Source organism: Phocoena phocoena, chromosome 13 (assembly GCF_963924675.1).
Source record: "Phocoena phocoena chromosome 13, mPhoPho1.1, whole genome shotgun sequence".
NCBI lineage: Eukaryota > Metazoa > Chordata > Mammalia > Artiodactyla > Phocoenidae > Phocoena > Phocoena phocoena.
In genome coordinates, this window is record NC_089231.1 from 80941068 (window position 1) to 80955347 (window position 14280).

A 14280-nucleotide genomic window follows, 5' to 3' on the forward strand; every position below is an offset into this window, starting at 1 on the left:
CAAGGGGGTCAAGTCTGCAATGCAGCAGATGCTGGGACGACGGTCCCTGCCCATCTGGTCTGACCTGAAATGGGCAGCTGACGGCCACATCATCCCAAATCATGAGATTAGCAGTCCAGGTCCTAACAGCCAGTGGCTTATCTCTGACTGCCACCTGGGCTCATGGGACACCCATTCCTTGAAGAGCTCAGACCTCAAGTGAGTGAGTATGTCCACCTTTCTCTGCAGGGAGAGTACTGCCCTCTGAATTGTAATTGCATGTTGCCCACCACCTCCCCTCCCTGCAAACATTCTGACTATAGAGCAGAGGGAGGAGTGGGCCTCACACACCAGAAAGCCGTGGTCCTTTGCTGACCTTTACATGTGTAGCTGTGAGGTGGCTGATTCGGGACCGACCGGGGTCACCGTGTCTGTGTCCCCCATGCATTTGGGTGGGCCGATGCACTGGGCAGGATCTTGTGTAAACTCAAGTATGAGGAGGCACCTGACGTACTGAGACAGGGGAGCTAAGGTGTGAGCCTTCATTCTCCATTCTCTTTGTATGATATAGAACATTTGTGATGTCTCTGAGGTATATTTTCTTGTTCTTTCATGTTTCCAAAGTCCCTTTCCAAAATAACACCTCAGTGTTCTGGACATTCAAAGGAAGAAAATCAGATGGCAGTGGCTTCATGACTGGGGTTTCATTCCTTTTTCCCAGGAGCACTCCCGCCCTGGGTCTGTCGGCTGCAGCCATCAGCTGGGAGCGGGGGTACGGAAGCACAGAGCAGTGAGCGAGCACAGGCACCGCCCCCCCCCACCCCCAGCAGGACTCTTAATGTTCGCGCAGAGTCCCACAGCCCTTATGTGCCACAGCCAGAGAGAAGGGGGCCTGGCTGCCCAGCCGGGCGCCTGGACTGAAGACCAGCTCTCCACCCTCTGTCCTGAAACCCACTCAGCCCTCAGCTAATCCCCTCCCTCCTTGTCTGAAACAGGCAACTCCAGGCTTCTTACAGAAGTGACTTCTGTGGGCACCCACCGAGGCTGAGTTCACAATAAGGATGGAAGGACAGAGCTGCCGGGCAGGGTGCAAGAATCACACATACCAGGTCTTTCAAAGCACATCATTTAAAGTTTTGGGCACCACAGGCCTGACAGGGATGATCTGGCTCCTGCAGTCCCACAGGTCTAACTGCAGCGCTTCAGCTCCATCTTGGCCACTGCTGCCCTGTGCACCTCATCAGGGCCGTCAGCAGAGCGCAGGGCTCGAGCCCTGGTGAAGAACTGAGCCAGCGGGTAGTCGCTGCTCCGCCCTGCTGCTCCGAAGGCCTGGCAGACACAGAGCGGGAGGGGAGGAAGCCCTGGGTGAGCCCTCGTCTCTGAGAGCCGCAGGAACAAGTGCCTGCTCCTAAGATCTCAGAACGGCTCATAACAGCCTCTTTCCCAAGCTTGTCCCCTGACACCTGTGATAACAATGTTCTGGAAGACTTCAGGTGGGGCCGCACTTGCCATCCCAGGGATGCCAGACTCCCAGGTCTGCTCTGCTAGGTGACTTCTGCCATCGGGAAATCCCTCTGTTGGGGCCAGGGATTGAGATTTCGGAAGGAGGCATCCCTGCGTGGTTAGGAGGCTGGGCCTGCTGAAAGAAGGACCTAGGTTCCCCAAATCTGAGCTCAGCTCCTTTCAAGCTGAGTGACCCTGGACAAGTCACTTCACTTTCCTCTGCTTCTGTTTCCACATATTCAAAATGAAGGTAGGAATAGAACCCCTCATAGAGTTGTTCTGAGGAGGAAAAGGAAAGTCATATGTGGTGAGTGTGCGACAAAGGGCGGCCATTAGTTTACAGGAGGTTGGGCAGCTGAAGGAGAGGGAGTTTTGCATCTGTTGTAAATGATTCAGACGAATCAGTGATCCATCATCTGTGCTCACCTGAATAGCATGATCAGTCACTCGGTAGGCCATGGACGGGGCCACCATTTTAATCATGGCAATACCCAAAGCTGCAGCCTGCAAGGAAGACGAGGTGTGGTTAGGAGGGCAGACCCGAGGGCTGAACACTTGGAAGAACGGTCAGTTTCACAGGGAGGAGTAGAAACAATAGCTCAGAACAGAGAGCTGAGGTCCCGCTGGACCACAGGCCTTGCCTGGTGTGTGGTCCCTGCCCAGCACTGACGGGGGTGGAGGGGGCAGCGGGGTGACTAGGAAGGGCCTCGGGATGTTGTGCGGTGTGAGTGGCTGTCTGGTCAAGGAAAGACTCAGGGCGTCTTCCCAGGTGACGGGCAGCGTCGCCAGCACACACACACAGGGCAGGGTAGTGAGTGGCTTGTGCCTCATTCAGGGTTACGGCCAGCTCTGTTTCCAAAGGGTAAGTGGAACAAGGCCAGCCAGGACTCTGGGGAATTGAGCGGCAATGATCTGCCTTCAGTCTGGGATTTTAATCAAAGCCCCCGAGAGCCCTCATACCCGGCACTAGAGTGCCAAGAAATAGGGAACTTGAGCCTGGGTCAACCCACTGCTACCGAGGCCTCTCGGCTAAGGGGTGGAGGCCCCATGGAGAGGTAGAGAAGGCAGGGGTCAGCATGGCATTGTACCTGGCTGTTAGAGGCCCTCAAAAAGAGCCATTTAAAGAATAATGTCACACTTGAAAATAAAGCTTCTCCTCTGGCTAACTCCATGGCTTACTCTTAGTTTGCTGGATGCCCGGAAGTCCGGGTGGGGCCGTAGCTCAGGCTGGGGCCCTGGGGCCCTGTCAGGTCCACTGTCTTGAACCAGAAGGTCACTGGGTCAGTAAGACAGAAAGTTCAGTCCTCTTTTATTGTAACTTTTCCATTTTTGAAAAGCTGCCCAAGTAGTCCCAAGGAGAGTTGAAGCAAACTTATTTATGTCAAGGAGCCAAGTGCTTTCTCCATGGTTTGCTGAGTGGGGAGGGAAGAGTCAGCATCTAGAGATTCCCGGGCCCGCGTCCCTCACTGCGACCTCAGGACCTCTGTGAGGCCCCTCGGCCCCCTACCTTATTTCCCGCCACGTCCATGACATGGGCAGCTTTCAGCACCAGCAGCCGGGCCTGCTCGATCTCCACTCGGGACTGGGCAATGTCTGCCTGGACCGTGCCCTGCTCTACCAGGGGCTTCCCGAAGGCCATGCGGGACTTCACCTGTGGACACAGGAGACAGGACGGGAGGCACGGGGCTGTGCCCTGCAGAGGAGGTGGGTGGAAGCACACAGGAGAGGGCTGGAGGGGAAGGGGGGCAGAAGCGGGACCGTGCAGTTCGGGTGCCACTTTGCCAGCTCTCCAGCCACTGGAAACTCCCAGGGAGAAGAGCCAGAAGTAGACAGCGTTCGTGGGCACCGTGGAGCTAGTCAACGTGGTGGCTGCACAAATTACCTCCAGGAACCCCTTTACTCCAGCCATTCCGCTCCTTCTGGGCAGGCTCGGCTGCCAGGCAGGGACAGTGCCTGATCTGAGCTGCCTCTGGCCCAGGGCTACTCTGGGAACTAGGCAGTGACTGTGGGCACCTCACACAGGCAGGGGAGGGCGCCCTCTGCTGACAGCAGGGCCTGCTTCATGTCCTGGGGTGCCCTCAGGAGCAAAGTCTGGGTGCCAGACCCCCCTCTAGGGCAACTGTTATTGCAGTGGGGATTCTACAGTCTTTGAAAGTTACAAGCAATCAGAAAAACTTATAAGGGACCTATCCCCCACCCCCCCTTTTTTTTTAACTAAAAACAGTTAATGACACAAATAATATTACTCATGGCAGAAAATGTATCCATTTTCAGACAAAAAAAAAAAGAAAAAACATAAACACCTGGTATTCCATTATCTAGTCACACTTAATATTTGGTGGATACCTTTTTGTATGCATAAACATACATATGCAGTTTTTACAAAAATATGGAGTCATACTCTATAATGCTTTGTAGCCTGCCTTTTTTTTTTTTTCATTAAGAGCATCTCTCTATATATCAGGAAATAGATTTCTACAGCATCATTTTGGAATTTCACTGCATGCCCATAACCAGGATTATCTGACCAGGCCCCAGTTGTTAGCCTTATAGGTTGTTTCCAATGTATTATAGTCATGGCTGTGGTGAACCTCCTAGTATTAAATCTAATTACTCTCTTGAGACCAAGTCCTATGAGTGGAATGGCCACGTCAATACTATGGTACCTTCTAAGACTTCTGACACGTACAGTCAAACTGCTCTGCAGGATGGGACTGGAGACTATACCTGAGCTCTTAAGAAAGGAGCATTTTCTTTAAAAAAAAAAAAAAAACCCCAAAAAACCCAAAAAACTAGTCAGTCTCAACTAAAAAGGTTGAATCTCAGGTTTGCTCAGTAAGCTATGTGCACCGGACCATCTCTGTTCTTTGGACAGTGTTTTATGAGATACTTTGGAGGCTCAGGGGGTTGCTTCGTCTTTGTGAAATTGATATCACCAATCTGAATTACCACTGCCAGCAACAGCTTTCTTTTGTGTGGGCTTGCAACCTTTGAGGGGGTCAAAGAAGAATAAAGTTTTGTATGTGCTTGGGGAGGAGGATGGCGCAGGGCTGAACGCTGGAACACTAGGTTCTCCCTGGTATCTGATTTTTAAAGATGACCTGGTAGCAGGAATGGTCATCAGTAGACCATGACCCTGTGGACCTTGGAACCTTGCCCACTGCTGCTACAGAGCCTGGCCTTTTCCTTCTGGTCACCTCGACAGAGTGAGGCCCATTCTGCTCTGAATTTGAAACTTTAGCAAAGTAGCAGATGCAAAGCAAAGACAGGGACATAGCTTCTTGTAAAGAATATCACCTTGCTTCACCTGCTAAGTCTGCTCTCAGAAAACAGTTAGGATTTGAAGTTTGATAGGAAAACAGATGGGTCGTTCTGGTACAGAGACAGTCGCAAAGGGAAGTACTCACTCGGGCCTTCATGAGCGCCAGCGCTCTCTCGGAGAACCCGATCAGCCGCATGCAGTGATGGATCCTGCCAGGACCCAGTCGGCCCTGGGCGATCTCGAAGCCCCTGCCAGGGCCCAGGACCATGTTCTCCTTGGGCACGCACACCTGCTCAAACAGGACTTCGCCGTGGCCACCTGAAAGACCCAAAGGGTACCCCTGAGCCATCTGCCTAACTTGTTTTCCTCAGATGTGTTTATCTCATCTGCTGGCAATGAGTTTATCTCATCTCCTGCCCTTTTGTAGCCTTCTAACTGGAACATGGTTGAACATGTTGAACAGGGAGGGAAGGAAGGAGTCTATTAAAGATGGGAAATAAATCACTGATTTATAATATCAAATGAATAGTCTGGCATTCCTTTTATAAAACATGACTCTAACTTCAGCTGAATCTCCTTAGCGGTATGTGACTCTAATAATGTAGTGATCCTACAGAAACACCCAAGGCAGAACGTGAACATCATCAGCAGAGGGAAAGAGCCCCTGTGAGAGGACTTCCAGGCCTGGAGGTCAGCTGTCCACCCTGGGGTCTAGAAGAGAAGGTCTGGAGGGCACTTCCTGCCTCCTGCTCTGTCCTCTGTGGCCTCCTTACCTCACAGAATCCGGCTTATCTTCTAAGCATGGAAGAGAAAAAAAATAAAGGGATAAATGCCTGTCTGAAATTTGCCTGCATGGTTGATACTCATGGATGGAATTGAAATGCAGGAGCACATGGCCTTCCAAATGTCATCATACCCTTACAGGTGTTACTTCCTGCAGTGGAAGTGCTGCCCAAAGCCCTTTCCCCAGGCCCAGACCCAGACCCACACAGAGAGGCGAGCTGCTCCTGGGGGGCCAACCTGGTGCGTCCTCCAGCCCATATACTGTCAGAGGCCGGATGATTTTTATCCCCGGGGTATCCATGGGAACCAAGAGCATGGACTGCTGCTGGTGGTGTGGGGCATGTGGGTCTGTTTTTCCCATAAACACGCAGAGTTGGCAGCGAGGATCCAGGGTGCCTGCCAGAAAAAGAGAGAGACCCCATCATCTGACGTGAGGGCCATCAGATCTCCTTACACACGCAGTCCTGGCCCAGGGAAGCTGAAGCCAGTGAAGAGAGAGGGCCCTTTAAGACTTCACATGATCAGATGAGGACGTGCAGGCCCTTGACCAGCAGTAGGAGCAATTGGTTTCTGTCCCAGTGAGGAAGGAATCCAACATCCTAAAAGCAGTTTTTTTTTTTTAAGCACCAAGTCAAGTTGAAAATATAGTTTGGAGACAAGAAGCTGAAAACTGCTACTTTATTACTGGCAGCCTGTTCTGCTTTGTTCCCACAGGCAGTGGAAACATGATGGCTTTGGACACAGGCTTCAGAATCAGGCCAGCCTTGAACTCTGGGCTCCCTACTTGCTAGTGGGGGGCAAGTACTTTAGGCAAGTGACTCAAGTCACTTCTCCGTCCTAGTTTCCTTCTCTGTAACGTGGGGATAATAACACAGACCTTCCGGGGAGGGGTGCGGACTCAGCACGTATGGAGAGCCCTGCAGAGTTAACGCCTGGTGAACAACAGGATTATGACCAGCCCTCCTGCTGAGGCACACCTGACCTCACAGCACGGAGAAGCCACCAAGGAAGTGACCTCCTGCCTTTCCAAAGGGAGATGCCCACAGCAGAACCAAGAGAGAGGGGAGTGAAGCAGAGGTTCCTGGAACTGTCACGTGGGGTCAACTGGTAACCCACGTAGAACCTCTGGTTCTCCCAGGGTTTGCTGCCTTTTCTGAGAACAGACACAGAATCTCCTTTGCATCAAATGGAAATGAAGCTAGTCCCTCCCACAGTTTCTCAGACAACAGCCGGGCAGAGAAGACATGCTTATCAATGCAGACCCACATAAGTGTAATTGAAAAATGAATTTCAGGCCAAATACCTGAGATCCACCACTTGTGACCATTTATGACATAGAAGCCATCCTCCTCTTGGATGGAAGATTCAATGTTGGTGGCATCTGAGGAGGCAACCTGAGCGACAGCACATTCTGATTAGGGCTGGTCCTGCAGTCCCTGATGGCAGAGCGCAGATGGGCTCGGGCGAGGGTCTGGGCTGATGAGAAGGGGTACCTGTGGGTGACCCAAGCAAGGTACCTGGGGCTCAGTCATAGCAAAACAGGAGCGGGCCTTTCCCTCCAGCAACGGAATCAGCCAGCGGGCCTTCTGCTCCTCGGTGCCATGTCGCACCAGAAGCTCCATGTTCCCTGTGTCTGGAGCAGAACAGTTAAAGATCTGGAAAGGAGAAAAAGCAGAAGGGTGACTTCCACATCCATATTCAAAACTTCAAACACCCCAGAAGCATGGACCTGGGCTCCTTCCAAGTCACAGGCCCTCTGACACCCTCGTGAAAGTCCTTCCTCTCCCCAAGGAAATGCAAAGACCCACGACATTCTGAATATAGCAGCTCAGAGCCCCTGAAGCTCAACCACGGAGCTCCTTGGGGGAGAGAAAGGAGACTGGAGCTGGTGGGCTGGGGCCCATGGAAGCCAGCCAGGCTGTGCTCACCTGGGCCCTAACTTCCCGAGTAGATGCCCACCCCAAGCTGCTTTCTTGCTGTGGCTCCAGCCACCTGCCCACAGTGTCCTCCCCCATAAGAAGTCTGAGTTTGCATCAGTGCTCCTGGGTCCAGTACAGCTGCAGGGAACCCCATCGGCCCAGGAGGGTGGCTGAACTCGTGTGGAAGACGAGGATTTCCTCCCACACTGAGAAGGACATTAAAGAAGGTACCTCGGGAGCGTACAGAGATGTGCCCATGACCTCACACAAATGTGCGTACTCTTCATTGGTCAGCCCTGCTCCGTATTTTTTCTCGGGATCAGTCTCCACGGGTAGAAAAAGGTTCCAAAGTCCTTCAGCCTTGGCTTTCTCCTATCACGGGAAAAAGAAGTCAGGGATCCACAGATGGTGATTTCATTTTATTTTGTCCCGCGGAAAATAACGAGGCCAGTCCAAACCATCGGGCTGGATACAAACCCTGCAGATCTGTGGGAGGAGAATATGAGGGCGCCTGGAGACAGCCCAGTCCTAACAGTGACCGTGGCAATCAGTTCACCTCCCTGGTACCCGCATCCCAGGCGCCCTACATACACCACCTCCATCACTGTTAGCATCACTACTGTCGCCACGACGCAGCTTAGAACTCACTCCCTGAGCACAAGAGAGTGAAGGGTCCTTTAGTGAGCCTGCGGGGAGCCAGCCTAGGACAGTTGGCGGCAGCCTCAGCTGCTTTGATGAGGTGCCTAAGGACATCCCCTGATCCAGCTTCCTTTATGAGGCACAGCTTTGTTCCTGGGAAAGTAACTCTGGGTTTCTGAACGTAGCTCCCAACATGGAAACTAGGAAGTCTAGCTTGGGGGTCGGGAGCCCAGGCCCTGAGTCACACTGCTTGTTTCAGACCCTGCCCCACCACAGCTGCTGGGAGACCTTGGGCAAGATACTGGAGAGCTCCACGTGGCAGTTTCCTCATCCGTGAAACGGGATGTCACCACCCTCACTATCAGTCATGGCTACTGAGTGAGCAGTAGGAGTGGACGGTGACTAACTGATGGGAAAGAGGAACCGCATGGGAAGGTTATCAGGAGCTCAGATTAGAGGAGGCTCAGAAATGGACAGTAGCCCAGGCAGCACAGCTTAGGACAGACACTCTGCACTCCTGCTGTGCAATGAGTGAGGCCAGCCGTTTTCTCTCTTGAAAACACCGTTTACTTTCAGTTGCAGGAAGGGCCAGCCCGGCTGGCCTAGCTGGCTCAACATGCCCACTTCCTGGCCGGGGGGGTTGGGTTGGCACCTGGACTGACAGCTCTGCCAGACTGTGTCCAAAGGTGGGGAGGGAGGCCCCCAAATGAAACTGGGGTGCTGCTACCCAAAGAAAGGGGAAGAGTCTCTAGGCAGCCAACCAGTGCCCACAACACCCACCTCACTGGGTAGCTGGGGAGATGAAATGAGGTAACACACAGAATATAAAGTGCCGGACTCAGAAGCTGGGGGCTGTACTAAATATTAGTGATGATGGATAGTCTTCGCACTGGGAGGTGACCAGCTGGCTGACTTTTCCATTACATTGGGCCTGGGCTCTAGGACATGTACTTCTAGAATCAGCACATACACTCATTGCTGTGTTAAGCCAATTAGCTCAGAGTGCAGCAACCAAGGAGAAAAGAAGGACAGATTAACTGGAACAAATGAATCAGGAAGGGAAGGGCAAAGTAGGAAGGGAAGCAAGGGAGTTCTGAGAGGAGGAAGAATAAGGGAATAAATATAATCATCTCCTTGTGGGAGGGGAAAAACCCACAGATTTGAGCCCAGAAGATCTGGATTGAGTCCAGGTGCTATTATTTCTAGCTGTGTCCCTGGACAAATTCAATTCCTTATCTTTAAATTGAGGTTCTTAATGCTTACCTCACAGGATTTGTGAGGTGCCGTGTAAAAGTCAAATACTTCTCATTTATGGGTAGTAATGACACTTTGGATAAAAGCCACGAGACATAATTTCACCACACTCCCCAAAAATGTTAGCTGTCCTTATGATTCCCATTTAGGTATGACCACAAGTAGAATGTACCCTAATCTAGGTTTTTCCTATGCATTCATTTTAGAGACTAGAGATGTTTGCGACACGAGTGTCTGCTTTTCCGATGCTTCTGTGCACTCCACAGGTACATCATACAGGCGAGGATTAAGTGTGCAGGCCAGTAGGTGGGGGATAGGGCATTTCACGCAGTAACAATGGGAGCACAGATCGGTAAGCACCTTTCTAATGAAAAGTTGGCAATATTTATTGAAACTCAAAATGGCCTCATTCTTAGACCAGTATTTTTACTTCAAATAAATGATGCTGTAGAAACAGTAAATGGACACAGAAGCATGTAAGAGCATTCAATGTACCTTCCCTGCACAGGATCCAAACCGCTTCTTTTTTTTTTTTTAACATTTTTTTGATGTGGACCATTCTTAAAGTCTTTATTGAATTTGTTACAATATTGCTTCTGGTGTTTTCTTTATGTTTTAGTTTTTGGTCAGGAGGCATGTTGGATCCTAGCTCCCTGACCAGGGATTGAACTCACACCCCCTGCATTGGAAGGCAAAGTCTTAACCATTGGACCACCAGGGAATCCCCCAACACCTTCTTATTCTGGGGTGCTCTCTCACTGTATAAATTTCGGTGGCATCAAGGCACGAGCATGGGACCTACACCTGACTGGCTGAAAATTCCCACCTCAATCCTGGAGTCCTGAGGAAGCATCCAGCAGAGACCTCCCGGTTGCTGCCCTAGTGACAGCCTTGGCCACGCTCCCTGCAGCCAGCCTTCCCTTGGCTTCTACTGTCTCCTTCAGGTGGCTCTTCAGCCTCCCTGTCCATGTTAGCAGCTAGCTGCTAACTCTGCTGCTTAAGTGACCCAGAGTGACCTAGACTGAGATCCCCACAGTGTCCTTCAGCCAGGGGTGGGGTAGACAAATTATGGTGCACCTGCAATGTGGTCCTCTCGGGGGTCCATCTCCAGGAGCTGATGTGGGAAGGTGATACATCATCAAATAACATAAGCAAGTCGGAGATTCAAATGTATAAAACAATTTCATTACAATAGGAATAATAATAATATATATTAATATGTTATAGGAGAACAGAGCTGGGAGGCTAATAAACCAAATTGTTGACATTGATTAGCTCAGAGGGCAGAGAATTTTAGAGAAACCAAATTGTTGACATTGATTAGCTCAGAGGGCAGAGAATTTTAGAGAAACCAAATTGTTGACATTGATTAGCTCAGAGGGCAGGGAATTTTAGAGAACTCTTTCTATGTCATGAACTCTTTCTATGTCATGAACTCTTTCTACTCTTGCCATGTTTGAGCTCTGGTTACTTTGCGATAGGTTTGTAACTAGGAAAAAAGAGATAATGCTATTTCTTTTTAAAGTAGGTGATGGTTGCATCACAGGCAGAATATGTGCTCCTGAAGACCTCAAATAACTTAAGAACTAACGCAAGCCAAGACTAATCCTGAAAAAGAACAGCAGGTATTTCCGTTATCAGCAAAAGTGGTGTCACTGTGTGTCAAGAGCATAAACACAGTTTATACTGGCCCTTTAACTTTGATGTTAGGGACTCTTTAAAGAGAGCCTTATTTAATTGATGCAATTTATATCATTTTGTTTCAAATTCACGAGATTCAGATATGCATAAAATGAACCCACCTGCCTCAGAGTTATAAACCACAGACACGGCATTCCTCTGCCTGGCTGAGTATGAGGCCGAGACGCGGTCACAGAGAAAGAGCAATGAAGTGAAACGGAGTGATCTAGAGCTGGCTCTTTCTAATGATGGTGGAAAGCAGAGGTCATTCAACTCGGCCCCCCCATCTCTTCACTGACTGTGAGGGAACAGATGTGGCCGGCGTACGAGCTGAGGTTGGGCCTTGCTAACGAGGTCTCCCCACATCTCGAAACACGGCTTTACCTTGAGATCTTCGACCAGTGGGGAAGGGGTCCACTTCTCGGCTGAGGTCTGGTGATGCTGCAGCTCTGGCTCAGCGGGGTACACATGCCGCTCCATAAACTGCTTCAGCCGTTGATACAGCTCCCTGACTGGTGGGGATAGGCCTTCTGGAGAGAAGACCAGAACTCCCTTTGAGACATGAGCTGGGGAAGAGTCTGTCAAGGTGACATAACTCCTCATGCCTGGGGTCCTCGGCAGGGACTGTGGCCTGGCCCGTGTGTGGTGGGACCTTGTTAACGGTTTGGTGGCTGGCATCTCCTTGAAAACCCGGAACCCTTCTTTGACTGCAAAATCCCACGCCAGGTTAGACGTAAATTCAGTCAGCTTTCCAGTTTGTTCCCCAGTAGCCGAGCTTGCATGCCCTAAGCAGAGGCAAAGAAAACCAGTGAGTACCCCCCAAATAACCCTTAATAGTGATGCTAACATGTGACAGTATTGTTCCATCAGCCGCTACTACCACTTGCTGAGCACTTGACCTGCACCAGACTCAGCGCTAAGTGCTTGACATGCATTATTATAGCTAATTGAATTCCTGGCGCTACACAACTGTTTTAATCCCCACTTTACAGACAAGGATTCAGGTTTTAAGGAGGAGACATGCCCAAGCTTACATCAGTGGGCTGGGAGCAGAAGTTGGACTCAGTTGGCCTGCTCCCTGCTCTTTATCTCTTCTTTTCCTAAAGAAGCGAAATTAAATTGGGAATTCCCCAAATCACTTCTGCTGTCACCTTGGGCTATAGGAAGCCATGAAATTCATAATAATAGTCACAGGGGACTGGATTCATGGCTAGTTCCTGGGCACCATTTTGTCTAGATCAACACTGTCATCAGCGTCACAGAAGTCACTCTACTCATGCTCTGTTTTTTTCTTTGCTTAATACACATATCAAGACTTTTTTAAGAAAAGATTTTTGAAAAAATTTAAATTAAGATGTAGCGTACATACATCCTCTTTAGAAAGTGTACAGTTCCGTGAGCTTAGCCAGGCAACCACTGCCACCATCAAGGTCAGTACACATATTCCCATCATCCCCAAACTTCCATGGGGTCTCTCTGTAGTCAGACCTTTCCCCTTGCCCCTGGGGAACAACACTGATCTATGTTCCTGTAGTTTGTCTTTTCCAGAACGTCACATAAATACATATGTCATATTCTTTTCAGTGTGGCTTCTTTCACTCAGTATATCTGGGATCCATCTATGTGTCTCCTTATACTGTGAACATTGCCTTTTCATAGTGGGATTTTTCAGTCAGCTCACCTGGATTGTTTTTAGCATTTCCATGTTCTAAAGAGACTGTTTTCCTCATTTGCTTTGTATCAATAAATGGATCTTTGCCGAGGCCTATTTTACTTCTGGCTCCTGCCAATGGTCAAGGGCTAGTCCTCAAAAGAACCATTCTCATGCAGCTTTGGTTTTAAAGATATTACGCTATTCCTTACAAATTGGGAACCGGATCCATCTGCTACACAGCAGAGAATGCAGCCCACTGGACTTCAGCAAGTCTTTGCTTGGCACCTTCTGGGTACTGGGTATGGACCCAGGCCCTGGGGGGCCAGTTGGGAATCAGGTAACCCCCTTCCCTGAGTCACAGACTTACAGCGAGGGCCACTGAGCATGAGTGGGCTAGGCTACATTTTCCCCTCCTAACTCAGACTCAGGTCTCATCGAAGGGAAAGATATCCCCTCCTTAACATTCATTGTTATTCATAATGATTTTTTTCTATTGTTTTGTTTCCATTTCATTTATTTCTGCTCTCATCTTTATGATTTCTTTCCTTCTACTAACTTTGGGTTTTGTTTGTTCTTCTTTCTCTAGTTCCTTTAGGTGTAAGGTTAGATTATTTGACATTTTTCTTGTTTCTTGAGGTAGGATTTTATTGCTATAAAATTCCCTCTTAGAACTGCTTTTGCTGCATCCCACAGGATTTGGATTGTCATCTTTTCATTGTCATTTGTCTCTAGGTATTTTTTTATTTCCCCTTTGATTTCTTCAGTGATCTCTTGGTTATTTAGTAACATACTGTTCAGCCTCCATGTGTTTGTGTTTTCTATGTTTTTCCCCCTGTAATTGATTTTTAATCTCATAGCATTGTAGTCAGAAAAGGTGCTTGATATGATTTCAATTTTCTTAAATTTACCGAGGCTTGATTTGTGACCCAAGATGTGATCTATCCTGGAGAATGTTCCGTGTGCACTTGAGAAGAAAGTGTATTCTGCCACTTTTAGGTGGAATGTTCTATAAATATCAATTAAATCTATCTGGTCTTTGTGTCATTTAAAGCTTGTGTTTCCTTATTAATTTTCTGTCTGGATGATCTGTCCACTGGTGTAAGTGAGGTGTTAAAGTCCCCCACTATTATTGTGTTACTGTCGATTTCCTCTTTTATAGCTGTTAGCATTTGCCTTATGTATTAAGGTGCTCCTATGTTGGGTGCATATGTATTTATAATTGTTATATCTCCTTGGATTGATCCCTTGATCATTATGTAGTGTCCTTCCTTGTCTCTTGTAACATTCTTTATTTTAAAGTCTATTTTGTCTGATATGAGTATTGCTACTCCAGCTTTCTTTTCATTTCCATTTGCATGGAATATCTTTTTCCATTCCCTCACTTTCAGTCTGTATGTGTCCCTAGGTCTGAAGTGGGTCTCTTATAGACAGCATATATATTCGTCTTATTTTTGTATTCATTCAGTGAGCCTGTGTCTTTTAGTTGGAGCATTTAATCCATTCACATTTAAGGTAATTATCGATATGTATGTACCTATTACCATTCTCTTAATTGTTTTGGGTTTGTTTTTGTAGGTCCTTTTCTTCTCTTATGTTTCCCACTTAGA

The 14280-nt window shown here is 48.8% G+C and overlaps 1 protein-coding gene across 1 annotated transcript in view; it reads right to left on the reverse strand.

The window, feature by feature from the left end:
- Nucleotides 1–321: 321 nt before the first annotated feature.
- Nucleotides 322–14280, reverse strand: part of ACAD10 (acyl-CoA dehydrogenase family member 10) — a 45343-nt gene continuing 31384 nt past the window's right edge. The window contains exons 12-20 of the mRNA XM_065889751.1: nt 11404–11804; nt 7678–7818; nt 7045–7182; nt 6831–6921; nt 5765–5923; nt 4890–5062; nt 2990–3133; nt 1909–1986; nt 322–1308 (exon numbers count right to left, since the gene is read on the reverse strand). Of these exons, the coding sequence (XP_065745823.1) occupies nt 1168–1308; nt 1909–1986; nt 2990–3133; nt 4890–5062; nt 5765–5923; nt 6831–6921; nt 7045–7182; nt 7678–7818; nt 11404–11804 (1466 nt within the window). The 3' untranslated portion in view covers nt 322–1167. The remainder of the gene's footprint in view (nt 1309–1908; nt 1987–2989; nt 3134–4889; nt 5063–5764; nt 5924–6830; nt 6922–7044; nt 7183–7677; nt 7819–11403; nt 11805–14280) is intronic.